The sequence below is a fragment of the Elephas maximus genome, chromosome 20 (assembly GCF_024166365.1).
Source record: "Elephas maximus indicus isolate mEleMax1 chromosome 20, mEleMax1 primary haplotype, whole genome shotgun sequence".
Lineage (NCBI taxonomy): Eukaryota > Metazoa > Chordata > Mammalia > Proboscidea > Elephantidae > Elephas > Elephas maximus.
Window position 1 is genome coordinate 48,161,109 of NC_064838.1, and position 19,050 is coordinate 48,180,158.

Below are 19,050 nucleotides of genomic sequence, written 5' to 3' on the forward strand. Positions count from 1 at the left end.
CCTCCTTGTTCTGGAACTCCAATCACACGCAAGTTATTCTTCTTGATAGAGTCCCACGTGATTCTTAGGGTTCCTTCATTTTTTTTAATTCTTTTATCTGATTTTTCTTCAATATATTGGTGTCAATTGCCTTATCCTCCACCTCCCCCCTCTGCATTCCAGTTGCTCGATTCTGCTCCTCTGACTTCCTATTGAGTTGTCGAATTCTGTAATTTTACTGTTAATCTTTTGGATTTCTGAATGCTGTCTATGGATTCTTGCAGCTTATTAATTTTTCCACTATGTTCTTGAATAATCTTTTTGATTTCTTCAACTGCTTTATCAGTGTGTTCCTTAGCTTTTTCTGTAGATTGCCTTATTTCGTTTTTGAGGTCATCCCTGATGTCTTGAAGCGTTCTGTAATTTATTTTTTTATATTCTTCATCTGGCAATTCCAGGATTGTATCTTCATTTGGGAAAGATTTTGATTCTTTGATTTGGGGAGTTGTAGAAGCAATCACAGTCTGCTTCTTTATGTGGTTCGATATCGACTGCTATCTCCGAGCCATCTATAAGATATTGTAATGATTTATTTTATATTTGCTCACTGAGTCTTATCTTGTTTTGTTTTCTTTCAATATATGTAGATGGGCTACTAGATTGTGCTGTCTTGATTGTTGTTGCCTTTGAATCACTTATATCCTATTACCACCTGGTTTGGGCTATTACCAGAAATATAAGCCTAAGAGTCCATTCACTATTCCTGAGTAGAATCTGATTGTGGGTGACCAAGTGTGTGGTATAGACTGTCGCCTATTCACTTAGAGGAGTAGTGGTGATAGTTGTGTGCACCAGATTCTAGTAGCAGCAGGGGGTCACACTCCGGAGGGGGGAGCAGGATGCTGACAGGCTTCCCCCAAGTGCCAGTGAGGTAGGTGTGTCTCTATTCCTAAAGCACTTTGGTGGGTGGGCTTTGCAGGTGTACCTTAGGCACCCAGTGCATGTACCTCTACAGATTGGTAGGTGTCACTATCCTCAGACCCCTATGGCAGGAGGCTAGGTGGTTTGGGTGGAGCTTCAGCCCTCAGTTCCCCGTTGTGGGTCAGTGAGGGCTCTGTTTAATAGGTAGAGATATCAGACCTGGGAAACTTGTCTTTCCAGTAAACAATTACAGTGCATTACAGTCAGATCACTATCAGAATTGCCTTTGCATTATAATAGCCACCTTGTTGCCTGTAGGGATGAAAGCCCAAGGCTATGGATCTCATATGCTTGGCTGGAGCTGGTTCTGTATTTTCAGTTCAATTTCGGGAAGTCAGGGAAGGATGTTTGGTCCCTGGGTTTTTTGTAGCTGCTTCTCTCAGGCCAGGAGAATGGGTTAGGAAAAGACAGAAACAAAAACAACCGGCAGACGACTTCACTCTCTGGCCCAGGAAATTCCAGTGTTAATGTTGCCACCTGGGAAGTGGGGGGAGGGATCAGATAGTTAGGAGAGAGTAGCACCCAGGAATATAGACAAAGTTACTTATCTTGCTTGGTGATGACTGTTTTATCTGAGATTCCTGAGGAGGGTCGTGTAGCCCGTGTGCGTTGACTGGATCGAGATTGCCCCCGAGGGTCAGGCCCACGTACTGTGCTTGTGCTGTCCCAGAAGCCGTGGTCGGTTTCTCCGCTTCCGGTCCAAAGCCCAGCGCCAAGGTTCCCTGGCTGGGACGCCATACTCCAGGCTCCAAAACCAGTCGCTGCCTCCTGGTGACTTCTCCTCCTGTCAGCCGCGTTGCTGCGCTGCCTGCGTGCACTGGGTGGGCTTCCCCCGAGGTCACTTCAGGGGGCTAAGGCTGCGTCCCATGTTTGTACCATCTCAGGATGCCGTGCTCAGCTCCCCCGCACCCAGTCCAAAGCCTGGCACCGAGGCTTTCTGACTGGGACGCTGGCTCCAGGCTCTGAGAACAGTTGCTGCTTCCGCGTTGTTGCTTGTTACTCTCGTTAGCGGTATCAGCGTGCAGTCTGCTTGTGCTGGCTAAGTCTCTGTCAGTCAGGTCAACTCTTTAGATCTGTGTTTGATGGTCAGGGTTGTAGATTGTCATGTATGCGATCGATTCACTTGTTTTTCCGAGTCTTTGTTGCAAGAGGGATCCGAGGTAGCGTCTACCTAGTCAGCCATCTTGGTCCCGTCCCCCTGTACCTTTTTGATTTCTTTAAGGGAGAAAATAAGTTTCAGTTGTGCAAATATAAACAGGGAAAGATTTCTATCTTATACCTTTTGGACAATTAATTTACATCTTAAGTTAGTGTATCTCATGAAAGCAAGGTACAGTGGAAATGAAGTTGGGTTCATTTTGTATGTGTGTGTGTGTATGTGCATACATGTAATTAAAATATATTACTGAGACTTTCTGCTCACCAAAAAATATATAATTTATTTATATTAATTATGATATAAAATAATGAAATAAAATTAACCTGCTATTTAAACCAGCAACTTTAGTTAAATTAGAAGTATGTTAAATCTGCAAAATAAGATTTTAACGTTTACTCTTTCCTCTTCTTCCCAGTGCGGCACATGTTATAGGAAGACAGGAGTTAACAATCTCTTGGGCCTCCCCTTCCTTCCAGCTCTTCTTTTGCTTTTCAGAATGATTTCTCTTTTCACAGAGAGGAAAGGGATAAGTGAATAAGACTGGCTTTGTTTTTGTGTCAGGAGTATCGTCCTTTTCCTTTAGTGCACGTCTGCCACACCGCCCACGTTTATTGAGATTAGTATTACTGTTCTCATTTTTGTTGCTTTCTTACCTTAAATCTTTTCTGTGTGACCCTGACTGGACAGATTCCTACAGGCTTACATAGGTGACCTGATGTTATGATTAATAGAACTGTTCAGTAGACTCACAAATCTAAACAAGTTACTAGATTACTGGAAGTGTATTTACAATTGTAAAAAAAAACACAAAAAACCAGCTTCTGTCAAGTCAGCTCTGACTCTTGGCGACCCAGTGTGTGTCAGAGTAGAACTGTACTCCAGAACGTTTTCAGTGGCTGATTTTTCAGAAGTAGACCACCAGGCCTTTCCTCCAAGGCACCTCTGGGCGGCCTCGAACTTCCAACCTTTCAGTTAGCACCCAAGTGTGCTAACCGTTGTACCACCCAGGGATTCTCTTATAATTATAGCAAACCTCATGTTAAGTAAGGTTTAGTGTTTGGTGTTTCTTCAAGTTGGCGCTCTTACCAAGCTGATACGATGATTGTCAGGGCCTCTGTCTGTGTAATCTGGAACATTTTACCTGGTCTAGAGAAGCCTCTTGGTGCCACGCACAAAGTTTCTCGTGTGCAATAAGAGAATAGTCGATTTAATATTAACTAAACAATTACAGAACCGCCACCTCTCAATATCTCCAAGTACCATTTTTGTTATGCTATCAAGAGATTAAAATGAATCTTTGAGTTTCAGAAATCTTTTTTTTTTTTCGGTGGGGGAGAGTGGGGTGGTCTCATGGAGACCAAGTAAAATTTGGCTAAATTCCTGCATGCCCTTATGCATTTTTTTGTGTGTCTTTTTTTTCCTAATGGACTTTGAGGGTGCAACTTTTTTCTTTGCCTCCTCAGGTATGACAGATATTATCACCTTTTTTTTCCTCTTAAGTAAAACAGCTTATCTAGAGCTCGTCTTGTTTCTGTGTAGGGAGGAGAAAAAAACAAAACAATACTGTCTTATTTGTTGGGACTTAGAGTCCCAGTCCATACCTTTCTGTCCTTGTATTTTATGGGCGGCTTCATTCTTTCGTTCTTTATTTATTTTTACAGGACAGTTTGAGGAGAAGAAAGAAAATGCCTAGGCTAATGTGCCTGTTTAGGAAGGATTCTTATGATAGCGAACAAATAAAAACTGATCAATTTTTGCCAAATTTTGGAACGTTAGGCCAGCATAAGTGGCTCATCTCTGTGGTCAGGAGACTGCCTCTGTCCGTAAAAGCCATTATGGAGGCTAACTTATGGCAGTGATCCCATCTTCTGCCCAGATTCTTGATACTGATTTTGAACTGAGGATTGAGCATTCGTAATATTTATGTCAAAGTGCCTGGATTAGTCTACCATTGAAATATTAGTGATGATTGAAACGCTTTAACATTATATTTCAGCAGCTTGGTTGTATATAAATAATGTCAAATGACTTAAGGGGCCCTGGTGATGCAATAGTTAAGCGCTCAGCTACTAACTGAAAGGTTGGCAGTTCGAACCCACCCGGCAGCTCTGGGAGAAAGACCTGGTGACCTGCGTCTGTAAAAGATCACAGCCAGGAAAACCCTATGGGGCAGCTCTGCTCTGTCCAATGGGGTCTCTATGAGTCGGAATTGACAGCACCCAACGACAGCAGTAAGAAGTGACTTTGCGTCTTAAGCCATTTCGTTTTCATTCTTCCTCTTTAAAAATAAAATGTCTGAAGAGGTACCTGGGCTCCAGTCACACAATAAACCTCAGCAGTTGTTTTAAGTCTTATCTATCTTTTTAAATTAGATCCTGTTAATCATACCTTACCCTTATGCTTCTGCGTGTCCCTCATTCGTTCGTTCATCCTTCAGATATGTGCTGGGTATGATGCTATGGGCTGGACTTGGTGGAGAGCAATGGGGAACAGCTTACAATGCTTATGGTCTCTGGGAAAAGAGATAGGAATTCAGTAGCCACCCAAGTAACATGAGCACTGTGATGAGTGCTGTGATGAGGTGGGTGGTGCTGTGAGAGCTCTTGATTAGAACCTGACCAAGTCTGAGGATCCAGTAATGGAACTCTGAAGAAGTGCCTCTGGACTGAGGTCTGAACGGGGAGCAGCAGATGGCAGAAAAGCATTCTAAGCAGTGGGAACCAAAATTGCAAAGGCCCTGCACTATGAGGACACCTGGGCCATTCTGGAAAAGCCAGTGGGGCAGGTGGGCAGAGAGGTTATGTGTGGTTAGTAGATGACTCCAAATGGGGACACAGTGCCTCAGTGTTCCTTCTCCCCGCCCCCCCCCAAAAAAGAAAAAATTGTCTTAGTTCATCTCTACTGTCTTACCATGATGTGCAATAATCAGCAATGGCATTTGTAATTTCATTTGTAGATTAATGTGCTGGGTCACAAACCAAAGGGCTACTACTGTGTTTTGGGGCTGCCATTCTGTAAAGCCTCCTTCTTCATCGAGCAATGTCTGATCACCTGTAGGTGAGATGAAAGGGGAGGAGTAGAGTAAGCTGGTGATAATAGCCAAAGATGCCATCTCCTTTCTTTTCATCTGTGTGCCCAGTTCTTCCTTTTAATTTTCCTTCCCTTCTAGACCCAGGCACTCAGGACCCCACACAAAGGCTATCTGTGTTTTATAGGGTTTTTTTTTTTAATAAACTAAGCACAAAGAGACTATAGGCATTTTTATTAACTTTAGAAAGTGTTTAACAAAAAGAGCCATTCCAAGTTACAATAGAGTAGGTTACAACTGGCCTTTATTTCTCTAGTAAGGTTTTCAGATCCTCTTATCTTTTCCCTTTTGACCCCACCTGGTCTGTCTTCTGACTCTGCAGACCTAGGCGGAGCAATCTTTTTTTGTTGTTTTTTTCTTGTGCTTTAGATGAAGGTTTACAGAACAGACTAGCTTCTCATCAAACAGTTAGTACACACGTTGTTCCATGACACCGGTTAACAACCAACCCCACGACATGTCAGCACTCTCCCTTCTCAACCCTGGGTTCGCTATTACCAGCTTTCCTGTTCCCTCTTGCCTTCCAGTCCCTGCCCCAGGGCTGGTACGCCCGTTTAGTCTTGCTTTGTTCCATGGCTCTGTTCAATCTTTGGCTGAGGGGTGGACCTCAGGAATGACCTCATTACTGAGCTGAAAGGGTGTCCAGGGGCCATACTCTCAGATTTTCTCCAGTCTCTGTCAGGCCAACAAGTCTAGGCTTTCTTTTCGAGTTATAATTTTGTTCTACATTTTTCTCTAGCTCTGTCCGGGACCCTCTGTTCTGACCTCTGTCAGAGCAGTCAGTGGTGGTAGCCAGGTAGCATCTAGTTGTACTGGATTCATTCTGGTGGAGGCCGTGGTAGATGTGGTCTATTAGTCCTTTGGACTAATCTTTCCCTTTTATCTTTAGTTTTCTTCATTCTTCGGTGATCCCGAGGGGGTGAGATCAGTAGAGTATCCTAGATGGCTGCTCACAGGCTTTTAAGACCCCAGACGCTGCTCACCAAAGTAGAATGTAGAACATTTTCTTTATAAACTATGTTATGCTAATTAAGCTAGATGTTTCCCAAGACCATGGTCCCCACAACCTAGGCAGAGCAATTCTTGTTGGCCCCTTTTGAAAGGAAGGCTTTTCTACTTGACCTGAAGTTGGAGGTATTTAATTTGATGTTCTCTGGGCTGCCTTATTCTCCCTCCAGTGGCTTGAACCCAATGGGAAATACCTGGGGCCAACTTTAACTTGCCAATGGCTCCTTCATGCACCAATTAGAGCCTTTCTGGTGTCTGATATCAGGAAAAAATGTTGTTTTCCTTTCCTTGTTCCATAGATAAGACCTGTAGACTCCCTTCTGGGTTCTAGGTCTGATTGTTCTTGTTGCATAATTTCTGGCAGGTGGCTGACTTTAAATCTCATAAAGGTCAGGTTTATATACCCTAGTTAGCATTTAGACTCAGCCGTCCCAGTGTGTTGGAGCAGGTGGTGTTTGCTGCTTTGCCCTTTAGACTCTAATCTGCTCACCATCTTTAACCTCAAGACCTACACCGACGACTAAGAGAAGAATGCCCTTTCTGTATTAACACTGGTGGGTTCTTCTCTTGTTCCTGCTCTGCTGGTTCTTGTTTTTCCTGTTGATTGGATCAGTCTCTGACCCTTGACAAAGATGTCTCATGGATGACTCACATATGCTGTCTGGCTAGACTTAAACCTATCCTTTACTCTAGATGTAAACTAACAATCCCCTCAGGCTATCCTCTGTGAAATATTAGAGGGTAGGGACCTGGATTATTATAATACTTTAGATATGCATTAAAACCATGTAACTTCTATCAAGTGAGGAGATGATCTGTTCACCTAGGAGATGAAAAGTTTGACAGGGAACTTGGTCTAGTTCAAGGTTATAATAATCTGTGAGACAAAATCTGTAATCAGGCTTCCTGAAGGATAAAAGTTAAATTACTTGCTGGTCACATGGTTCCAGTCACTCTCTTCCCATGCTTTGTGGAGTAAATTCTGCTCTAGTAGTCTTCCCGGAAACCCTGGTGGTGTAGTGGTTAAGAGCTATGGCCGCTAACCAAAAGGCCAGCAGTTCAAATCCACCAGGCACTCCTTGGAAACTCTATGGGGCAGTTTTGCTCTGTCCTGTAGGGTCTCTATGAGTTGGGATCAACTGGACAGCAACAGGTTTGATCGGTTTTCTTTTTTGTTAGTAGTTCTCGTATTTTTGCTACGATAGCTAGCTAACATTTACTGGGTATTTATGTGGTAACCACCAATCTAAGTGCCTTTCATGGTGTATTTCATTTAAGATCCTCAAAACCAAAAACAAACAATAATTATTTTCTGAGGTCTTTTACATGTAGGGGGAGCAGATGATACACAACTAAAGTTCGGTTTGTTCTAGAGCTTTAAAAGTTATCTTCAAAAATTGTTTTACTATTAACCCTCAGTAGGAATTATATATATAAGCCTGTGGGTATCAGAAACAAAAGTTTTGTGGAATGATACTTGGGTTTCTTATGTGGCATACTTTTCTGTTCCAAACCATACTATTTTATTAAAACAAAGTAGTACTGATTCCCTCAATGGGTTTCACTACCCACAACCCACCAACAGGGTTAATATAAGAAACAGCAATATATTCTCATGTCATCTGGGGGGCCAGAAATACCCAGACTGGACTAAGTCCTGTGCTTACTCTTTGATTATGCTTTATAAAATTTGCATATCTGTATAGATAAGGAATAATAGACATATTAACTCATTTTCCTTGTAGGCATATGGATATTATCCTATCACTGACAGCATTGCATTTCAACATAGATCTTGAAATGTTCTGTGTGATGATGAACGCAATGCCGTTCCTCTTCAACTTGCCATTTCCAGCACAGTAGACCATGTGATTGCCTGATTCAGAACTGCCAATACCAGTCCGTTTCAGCTCACTAATGCCTAGGATATCGATCTTTATGCATTCCATTTCATTTTTGATGACTTCCAATTTTCCTGGATTCATACTTCATACATTCCACATTCCTGTTATTAATGGGTGTTTGCAGCTGTTTCTTCTCATTTTGAGTCTTGCCACATCAGCAAATGAAGGTACCAAAAGCTTGACTCCATCCACATCATTAAGGTCGACTTTACTTTGAGGAGGCAGCTCTTCTCCAGTCATATTTTGAGTGCCTTCCAACCTGAGGGGCACATCTTCCAGAACTATGTCGTACAATGTTCCACTGCTATTCATAAGGTCAGTTTTTTCAGAAGTAGACTACCAGGTCCTGCTTCCTAGTCTGTCTTCATCTGGAAGCTCTGCTGAAACCTGTCCACCAAGGGTGACCCTTCTGGTATTTGAAATACCGGTGGCAAAGCTTCCAGTACCACAGCAACACACAAGCCACCACAGTAGGACAAACTGACAGACATGTGGCCTCAGCATAACGATTGTGAGGATGGTGCAGCACTGGGCACTGTTTTCGTTCTGTTGTTCATAGAACGGCTATGAGTCAGAACTGACTTCATGGCACCTAACAACAACAGCATAGATAAGGACTGAAGGGAAACATGGGAAAGGATAATACTCCAGATGTTTATGGAGCATCTGCTGTGTGCTAGCCTCCATGCTGTGTGCTGAAGGCACAGGACTGAACAACGGTGGGTGCGTTTTCCCCCTTTCAGAAAAAGGGGACATTTGCTCTGGTGTATATACTTTGCATGATTGTTTAAACTGGCATTTCTAACCTAGGAACGATATTTGAAGATACATTTTAAACAAGTCAGGGCAAATGGAGGCAAAAACAAAATAATCGCTTAACTAGGGATAGGTTTGACTCTTCCCTCCTCCAGTTTTCCTTTGTCCATCCTTTTCTTGGGCTAGCAGCTCAGTAAGATCCTGAAACAGACTGGCAAGATCCCTTTACACATTTCTAACAAAAATTTAACACTCTTTTAGGGTAGGATATGTTTTAATAAAGAGTTCATTTTTCTCTTTAGGAGGTAGGTCAGTAGTGAGTTGTACTGGCTGTTCCCTAACATGAATCTGCTGCTACTAGGTGGCTGTCTCATTAACTCTGCTCACACTCCTGGTGCACATCCTCTGTCCTAAATCTCACTGTGGCTGTAGTAAAGGGAATTTAGAAAGGAATCAGAGCATAAGAGATTGTCTCTGCCATGTAGATACATATACAGGTAGTCCCCAACTTACGATGGGTGTCTCTTCTGACAGTTCCATCCTAAGTCGGTTCTGATGTAAGTCGAATGAATACCTCCTTTGTTTTTTAGTTTTTGTTATTACTGCCTTCTATTATCAATATCTTTATAAACCTGATCTTTGACAGTCTGTGAGTGAACATCTGAGAATGATAGCATCAGCCAATCACGTCCTGTAACATTGTGTGTAGTACATATGAAAGATGGTCATAAGTGTGGTGTGTCTGAAACTTGAACATGTTGTAAGTTGGGGACTACCTGTGTGTGTGTGTGTGTGTGTGTGTATGTATTTCTCTCTTTCCATATCTTATTAGCAAATAGTCTTATATAAAGCTTTTAGGCATTAAAACAGCAGTAAGTATATGAAACTCTAACGTTATCACTTGTCTCCACACAGATTCATGGTTATATTCTGTACTTTGGTTAAGTTTTGAGTATGAGATTTGAGAAAGCCTTTAAAGAAGTCTTCTCATTGCTGTGAATTTTAGGATATCGTGTTAGATCTAGCCTAGGAGTGATAGAAGTTAAGCTCCACCTTTATTAATATGTTTATCTTATGTTGCTTAGCCTATTCTTAGGAGAGTCCTCTGCCCAGTGGCTTGTTGACGTCTCTTAGAATACTTCAGTCAGGAAATAGGGGCTTTAGCTCTCATTCTCCATTAACAAGCTGTGTGTCATAGAGCAGGCCGTATAGTGCATCTTGGCCTCCTCCTCATCTGTGATGAAAAATCGAACTGAGTATTCTCCAAGGACCCTGAGAGCTCTGTGCTCTGAAGGTTTGTGTTTCAGAAATACAGTCAGAGGACTTTTTGCTAACTCGTCTTTATCTGTGTTGATGAAAATAATAAGACAGATTTTATATAAGGGATAATAGCCATCTGTGCCCATGTTCTTCTTTCTTTACTCTTCCATTACAGTTATGACTTAGGGACTTTGAAGTCTTTGCCATTTCATCCTTGGGCGATTTTTGCTGATCTTTGTGCCTGTTTTGGTTGCAATTGAATATTATATTGTGTCAGAGGACCTTTTATGCTTTGTTTAGAATCTTTACTGTGTATGAAACCATGATGCACTTATATGGCAGCAGTGTTGATAGTTCTGGTTCTCCCTTATCATGAAGAAGTTTTACTCCATGGAAAAGTAAGTCCATTAGTGGTGTGAAGCAGTTTTTATATAAGTTGGACTGAGATTTTTTTATCTCTTTGGCCAGGAAAGAAGAAAATTGGGAAAGGATTAGGAACAGAAGCTAATGCCAGTACATCATGATTTGTTAGTTAGGGGAGATGTGTTTCTGTTCACCAAATTTCAGAATCCCCAAACTAGGGGTTATTTTTAGTCTTATTACATTTACGTCATGTTTGTGAAAAGTTCCTTTTGAGCCCACCTAAACCCCTGACTTCCTTAAATTTTAAGAATGATTGATTCATAGGTTGTTGTTGTTAGGTGCTGTCGAATCAGTTCCGACTCATAGTGACCCTGTGCACAACAGAACGAAACACTGCCCGTTCCTGAGCCATCCTCACAATTGTTGTTATGCTTGAGCTCACTGTTGCAGCCACTGTGTCAGTCCACCTCGTTGAGGGTCTTCCTCTTTTCCACTGACCCTGTGCTCTGCCAAGCATGATGTCCCTCATATGAGATAATAGTTATTGTTGGGTATCTGAGGCTACTTTATAAGAGTATGATCTGAACCTTTAGTAATTGCTGCAGTGTCAAACTCAAAATACATGGAACCTTTGGATTTTTCTGAGGGGTCAAAGTACTGTATCATCTATCAGAGTGTAGCTTAAACACAACAAACACCCTCTTGTCCTGTCTCTCAAGATGAGTCACTCAGTTATCACGTGCCCTTTTGAACATCTCTTTATTATCCAGATTCAGATATATTGAATAGACTCAACAGCAACAGGTTTGGTTTTTTGGTTACCTATATTAAAAATAAATCCTCTTTCTACCATACCTCTCTCAGATCCCACCAAATTGCAGAGGTTTTGCATAGTAAGAACATGATACAACCTGTCCAACCATTACTCTTCTCTTTAATATGAGAGTTTTTAAAGCTGTTCCATTCTACTTTATAAATGTTGTCAGTCCTTATAGTCTTAGGGTGAATTTATCAAATGAACTTAAATTTGTTCTCTCCCCAACAGGGTTAATCATCTCATTTTAGTGGAGCCTTGGGGTTTCCCTGAGAGACCTGATCTTGCTGATCAAGACAGACCAATTCCTGTTTGGATCAGAGCCTTGGGAGCTGCATTGACTCCCTTTAACCCCCTAGCTGGCCTCAGAATCGCAGGACCCTTTGGTGAGTGCTGATGTCTTGGAGAAGCAAAATGTTTGTAGATTACCAGTAGAGAAGTATTCACTAATATCACCTTTGTTCGTCAAAGTCTGAAAAACCAACCAACTAACAAACACAAAAAACCAAGCCCTTACTTTCTATTCCTCCTCCAATGATAAGTACCAGGCCATACACAAAAATGAACAAAACAGGCTTTTTCTCCTCAGAGTCTTTATATAGCAAATAAAGCAAGTAATTAGAAAGCAGATAAGGAGGGGAATGGTGAGGATGGGATTAGTCATCTTTGAAGATTCTGAAAAAGCCAAGTGAGCAAAGTCTCAGGAAGTGTCTGCTTGCCCAGTGCATGGGGAAAAGAAGTGGAGTTTGTTGACCTGATGGTGAGCATTAAAGAGCAGTTGGCCAATCTAGCTGATGGGTCACAAAGCCTCGACTGTGGGGATAACAGGAATCACCACACTCATCAGTCTGTTCTTTGCCCCGTAATCTCAAAATGTTAAGAAGATAAAGCCATTCTTTTCCACAAAAAATTTGGGGACTGCTGATTTATATTTCCATTCATGTGTTGAGGTACTTGTGTTTAGTCACTGATTTAAGTTCATCTGTCTCTCAGCCCTTGTGCCTTGGCCCTATAACTATGGGGATTTTTGTACCTTGTTGTCAAAGATGCTGATGATCTGGACCTCTACCTTTCCCCCTTATGATTTGTATCAGTTAGGAATGCTTTCAGCTGCAAGTAACTTAATACCTGACTAAGTGGCTTAAACCGTAAAGTCTTTTACTCTTTCCTTAACAAGCAGTCTGGAGGTAGGTGGTTTCAGGGTTGATAGCTAGCTCATCACTGTCAGGGCTCGTGTCTGTGTCTATGACTTTCTTGGCCTTTTTCCTCACGGCTGTAAGATGACTGGCATGAAGCATTATCTCACAAAACAGCACCTTAAGCAAGAAGAAAGGAAAGCATGGAAAGCAGTCTCTCTCCATAATGCTCTCCGTTGTCAGTGAGGAAAACCTTCCCTGGAAGGCTCCAGCAGACATCCATCCCTTTATTTCTGCCAACCCTTAGTCCTTCCATCAGCAAAGAAGAATAAATTTCTCTAACTGACCAATCATGATTTATTCCCAGGGGCTGAGGGAGGAGCCTGCTTTCCTGGGCGCATTGCTGCCTAACTGATATTGTATAAAAGTAGGATTCTGTTAGCAAGAAAAGAAGAGGGGCATGGGGCAAGGGGATGGGAGTGTGGGAATAGCTGTAGATTCTGCATAGACAACTGTAGATTCTGCTCCCCTCTGCCCAGCCCCGGCCCCTCCTTGCCTTCCTTGTTTTGGTGCCATCCCTGCAAAGAGACTTTAGCAATTGGGAGAAGCACAGGGTTGAACTGGTGACCATACTCCCTCAGTGCTCTTATAAATGATATCCTTTCCCTGTCCCCAACCTTCTTCCCCCTCCCTAGTAGAGCCACTGCTTCTTAGGTGCTTGGTCCTGTTCCCTTGATGAAATGTTGAAGAGATTCATTTAGTCCATATGGTGCTGAAATAGAAATGGATTTTATCGGATCACAAAGAGCAACTATGGGAAATACGAAGTTTGAAAAGAAATTAGGGGACAGTGATAGGGGAGAAAGGATACCTACGGGAAGACTTTTAAAGCCACATCCTCTGTCTCCCAGGATTGCTTGCACTTGGCTGGGGTAGGGATGATGCAGAATATCAGCTGTATCATAAAAATTCCTGTTGGAGCTCTGTAATTCCTTCAGAGATAGAAAGGTAGGACCAGGAAAGATGTAAAACCTTACTAAAGTAATGGGTCAGTAGCGGTAGCAGAAAGGAAAACTGACCAATCCCTGGGGCCCCCAGAAGAGGAAAGTGACCAGAAGGTGGCTGCGGCTCCTCCTTCTCTTTCCCTTTAGGGTCCTTGCCCCTGTCTGTCCCCTCAGGGCTGGGGCCTGGGAGCCACCATGGATGGCCTTAGCAGGGAGTGCTGCTGGTGTCCCAAGCAGAACCGCTGAGTTTATTTTCCTACAGCAACAATTACATATCCCAGTTCACTTCATTTAGATGCTGATGGGCTGTAGTTATGGAGGAAATACAAAGTAAAAAGTTAATTTTATTTGTGAGCTACTCTACTCATCTGCCATGTTTAAAAGAATTTATTTTCCCACAGAAACAAGTCTTAGAAAACCAACTTACATGGTTGTAAGCTCTTGAAGCACATCTGTAAGTCAGTGTCCACCACTCGTTAATTCTGACCTTACTCTTTCCTTTGGGGAACTTGAGGAGAGCAGCTTTCAGGGCCTATGCTTTTTTCCATCTAAAATGTGTTTGAATACATGTGTACATGCATACACACGACATTTCATTGCACAGGCAAGCACTAAAACTTTCTTACATCGTCTACTAGTTAATTAGAACTTGAAATATATGTTTTTATTTCATATGAAATAGGTTTAAGTTTAGTGCAACGTTTAAGACCTGATTTCAAGCGGAAGTACTCTTCGATGTTTGAAGATGATACCGTGACAGAATACATCTACCACTGTAATGTACAGACGCCCAGGTAACGTTTACGATTCTAATTTGACGTGTTTGCCTTTTAGACTTTTTGAAACGTGAGTGGTCCAGAAGACGTTATCATTAAATGATTAAATATAAAAGGACAAATGTCTAGTACTTCTTAATACCCTCACCTATTCAGGGAAGACCTACTGTAACATCGTGCTGGGTTCTGATGGGGCTTACAAAAGTAAGACATGCTTTCTTCTCCCAATGTGCTTATGGATAGGCTGAGGGAACAATGGCCTTGGTTATCTCTAGGAGATGATCTGAGCTGAGGGATAAGCAATAATTTCACATTACGGCCACATTTCCCAAACTGGGTATGAATGTTCAACAGAAAGAGGTGCTGGATTAAACAGAAGTAAATGGTTTTCTGTACTGTGCATCATCTTAGAACCTTTATTTTACCAAAGTGCATTAAATCTCTCAGGTGCGTGGGAGATAGTGTACAGCATTTTCTAAGTTCATTCAGCGATTACAAGTTGCTCTTCCACTGAGCAACTCTTAGTATCTGTAGAAGATGGATATAGAAGGTGAAAAGTGAGCAGGATTGGTGGAGGGAGATAGAAGGAATTCTGCATGTATTTTGACAGTGATTAGGAGAGAAAGAAAAGTAGCCAGATGGAGCAAGAGAGCCAATCAAAACTGTTTATTTAAAAGAAAAAAACTATATATATATATATATATGCACACAGACACACACACACGTACATATATATGACTTGAGAATGTTGGGTAGAAAGTACCAGTGGAGAATACAGAGCCTGAAGATAGTGGGGAGCTAGGAGGAGGCTGAAAGACCATGGCCATGGAGTTCCTAAGGAGAACATCAGGAACAGAGTGCAAAGATGAGAGCTCCACTTCTCATGCTTTGTTGTGCAGTGAGATATTGGGGAACTTGTGAAAAATGCAGTTCCTGAGTCCTCAGTCTTAGATTCCGACTTGCAGTTCTCGGCTGCATCTTTAACCAGGGCTTCAGATGGCCCCAGTACAGATGGGGCATGGACCACACTTTAAAAACAAGTGATACCTCATCCTTTCCAGGATTAAGACTTGGGTGAAAGGCTGAGAGGCTAGAAGCAGGGACAGCCTCCCTCAGTTGTTGTTTTTTTCCCCCCTCCCTTTTGGCAGACAATATGTTCACCTATGTTATTAAAAGATCCAGGCCAGAGAAGCTACTGAGGTGGAGCTGTAGCTTTTTTGTTTGTTTGTTTTTAAAATAATTTTTATTGTGATTTAAGTGTAAGTTTACAAATCAAGTCAGTCACACATAAGCCTATATGCACCTTACTACGTACTCCCATTTACTCTCCCCCTAATGAGTCAGGCCGCTCCCTCCCTCCAGTCTCTCCTTTTGAGACCCTTTTGCCAGCTTCTAACCCTCTCTACCCCCGCCCCATCTCCCCTCCAGACAGGAGTTGCCAACACAGTCTCAAGTGTTCACCTGATACAAGTAGCTCACTCTTCATCAGCATCTCTCTCCAACCCATTGTCCAGTCCCTTCCATGTCTGATGAGTTGTCTTCGGGAATGGTTCCTGTCCTGGGCCAACAGGAGGTTTGGGGACCATGACCGCCGGGATTCTTCTAGTATCAGTCAAACCATTAAGTCTGGTCTTTTTATGAGAATTTGGGGTCTGCATCCCACTGTTCTCCTACTCCCTCAGGGATTCTCTGTTGTGCTCCCTGTCAGGGCAGTCATCTGTTGTGGCCGGGCACCATCTAGTTCTTCTGGTCTCAGGATGATGTAAGTCTCTAGTTCATGTGGCCCTTTCTGTCTCGGGGTCATAGTTATCCTGTGACCATGGCGTTCTTCATTCTCCTTTGATCCAGGTGGGTTGAGACCAACTAATGCATCTTAGATGGCCGCTCGTTAGCATTTAAGACCCCAGATGCCACACTTCAGAGTGGAATGCAGAATGTTTTCATAATAGAATTTATTTTGCCCATTGACTTAGAAGTCCCCTTAAGCCATAGTCCCCAAACCCCCGCCCTTGCTTTGCTGACTTTCAAAGCATTCGGTTTATCCCAGAACCTTCTTTGCTTTTGGTCCAGTCCAGTTGAGCTGCCTTTCCCTGTATTGAGTATTGTCCTTCCCTTCACCAAAAGTACTTCTTATCTACTAACTAATCAGTAAATAACCCCCTCCCACCCTTCCTCCCTCCCCCCTCTCATAACCACAAAAGAATGTGTTCTTCTCAGCTTGTACTATTTCTCAAGATCTTATAATAGTGCCCTTATACAATATTTGTCCTTTTGCATCTTGACTAATTTCACTCAGCATAATGCCTTCCAGGTTCCTCCATGTTACGAAATGTTTCACAGGTTCCTCACTGTTCTTTATTGATAGGTAGTATTCCATTGTGTGAATATACTATAATTTTTTAACCATTCATCTGTCGATGGGCACCTTGGTTGCTTCCAGCTTTTTGCTGTTGTAAACAGAGCTGCAATAAACATGGGCGTGCATATATCTGTTCGTGTAAAGGCTCTTATTTCTCTAGGGTATATTCCGAGGAGTGGGATTTCTGGGTTGTATGGTAGTTCTATTTCTAACTTTTTAAGAAAATGCCAGATAGGTTTCCAAAGTGGTTGTACCATTTTACATTCCCACCAGCAGTGTATGAGAGTTCCAATCTCTCCACAGCCTCTCCAACATTTATTATTTTGTGTTTTTTGGATTAATGCCAGCCTTGTTGGAGTGAGATGGAATCTCATCTTATTTTTAATTTGCATTTCTCTAATGGCTAATGATGGAGAGCATTTTCTCATGTATCTGTTAGCTGCCTGAATATCTTCTTTAGTGAAGTGTGTGTTCATATCCTTTGCCCACTTTTTGCTTGGGTTGTTTGTCTTTTTGTGGTTGAGTTTTAACAGTATCGTATAGATTTTAGAGATCAGACGCTGGTCAGAGATGTCATAGCTGAAAATTTTTTCCCAATCTGTAGGTGGTCTTTTTACTCTTTTGGTGAAGTCTTTAGATGAGCATAGGTGTTTGATTTTTAGGAGCTCCCTGTTATCTGGTTTCTCTTCGTCATTTTTAGTAATGTTTTGTATTCTGTTTATGCCTTGTATTAGGGCTGCTAACGTTGTCCCTATTTTTTCTTCCATGATCTTTATCGTTTTAGTCTTTATGTTTAGGTATTCGGTCCACTTGGAGTTAGTTTTTGTGCATGGTGTGAGGTATGGGCCCTGTTTAATTTTTTTGCAAATGGATATCCAGTTATGCCAGCACCATTTGTTAAAAAGACTATCTTTTCCCCAATTAACTGACACTGGGCCTTTGTCAAATATCAGCTGCTCATATGTGGATGGTTTTATATCTGGGTTCTCAATTCTGTTCCATTGGTCTATGTGCCTATTGTTGTACCGGTACTAGGCTGTTTTGACTACTGTGGCTGTATAATAGGTTCTAAGATCAGGTAGAGTGAGGCCTCCCACTTTCTTCTTCTTTTTCAGCAATGCTTTACTTATCCGGGGCTTCTTTCCCTTCCATATGGAGTTGGTGATTTGTTTCTCCATCACATTAAAAAATGTCATTGGAACTAAATGAATTAGAGAACAGAAAAACAATTGAAAGAATTAACAAAGCCAAAAGCTGGTTCTTTGAAAAAATTAACAAAATTGATAAACCATTGGCTAGACTGACTAAAGAAATACAGGAAAGGAAACAAATAACCCGAATAAGAAATGAGAAGGACCACATCACAACAGAACCAAATGAAATTAAAAGAATCATTTCAGATTATTATGAAAAATTGTACTCTAACAAATTTGAAAACCTAGAAGAAATGGATGAATTCCTTGAAAAACACTACCTACCTAAACTAACACATTCAGAAGCAGAACAACTAAATAGACCCATAACAAAAAAAGAGATTGAAACGGTAATCAAAAAACTCCCAACAAAAAAAAGTCCTGGCCCGGACGGCTTCACTGCAGAGTTCTACCAAATTTTCAGAGAAGAGTTAACACCACTACTACTAAAGGTATTCCAAAGCATAGAAAATGACGGAATACTACCCAACTCATTCTATGAAGCCACCATCTCCCTGATACCAAAACCAGGTAAAGACATTACAAAAAAAGAAAATTATAGACCTATATCCCTCATGAACATTGATGCAAAAATCCTCAACAAAATTCTAGCCAATAGAATCCAACAACACATCAAAAAAATAATTCACCCTGATCAAGTGGGATTTATACCAGGTATGCAAGGCTGGTTTAATATCAGAAAAACCATTAATGTAATCCATCACATAAATAAAACAAAAGACAAAAACCACATGATCTTATCAATTGATGCAGAAAAGGCATTTGACAAAGTCCAACACCCATTTATGATAAAAACTCTTACCAAAATAGGAATTGAAGGAAAATTCCTCAACATAATAAAGGGCATCTATGCAAAGCCAACAGCCAATATCACTCTAAATGGAGAGAACCTGAAAGCATTTCCCTTGAGAACGGGAACCAGACAAGGATGCCCTTTATCACCGCTCTTATTCAACATCGTGTTGGAAGTCTTAGCCAGGGCAATCAGGCTAGACAAAGAAATAAAAGGTATCCGGATTGGCAAGGAAGAAGTAAAGTTATCACTATTTGCAGATGACATGATTATATACACAGAAAACCCTAAGGAATCCTCCAGAAAACTACTGAAACTAATAGAAGAGTTTGGCAGAGTCTCAGGTTATAAAATAAACATACAAAAATCACTTGGATTCCTCTACATCAACAAAAAGAACACCGAAGAGGAAATAACCAAATCAATACCATTCACGGTAGCCCCCAAGAAGATAAG

At 41.6% G+C, this 19,050-nt stretch overlaps 1 protein-coding gene across 1 annotated transcript in view; it reads left to right on the plus strand.

Annotated features, from left to right (window-relative positions):
* The window catches only part of ABHD5 (abhydrolase domain containing 5, lysophosphatidic acid acyltransferase), a 56,602-nt gene that overhangs the window by 25,033 nt on the left and 12,519 nt on the right, over nucleotides 1-19,050 (plus strand). The window contains exons 4-5 of the mRNA XM_049863254.1: nucleotides 11,544-11,698; nucleotides 14,135-14,246. Of these exons, the coding sequence (XP_049719211.1) occupies nucleotides 11,544-11,698; nucleotides 14,135-14,246 (267 nt within the window). The remainder of the gene's footprint in view (nucleotides 1-11,543; nucleotides 11,699-14,134; nucleotides 14,247-19,050) is intronic.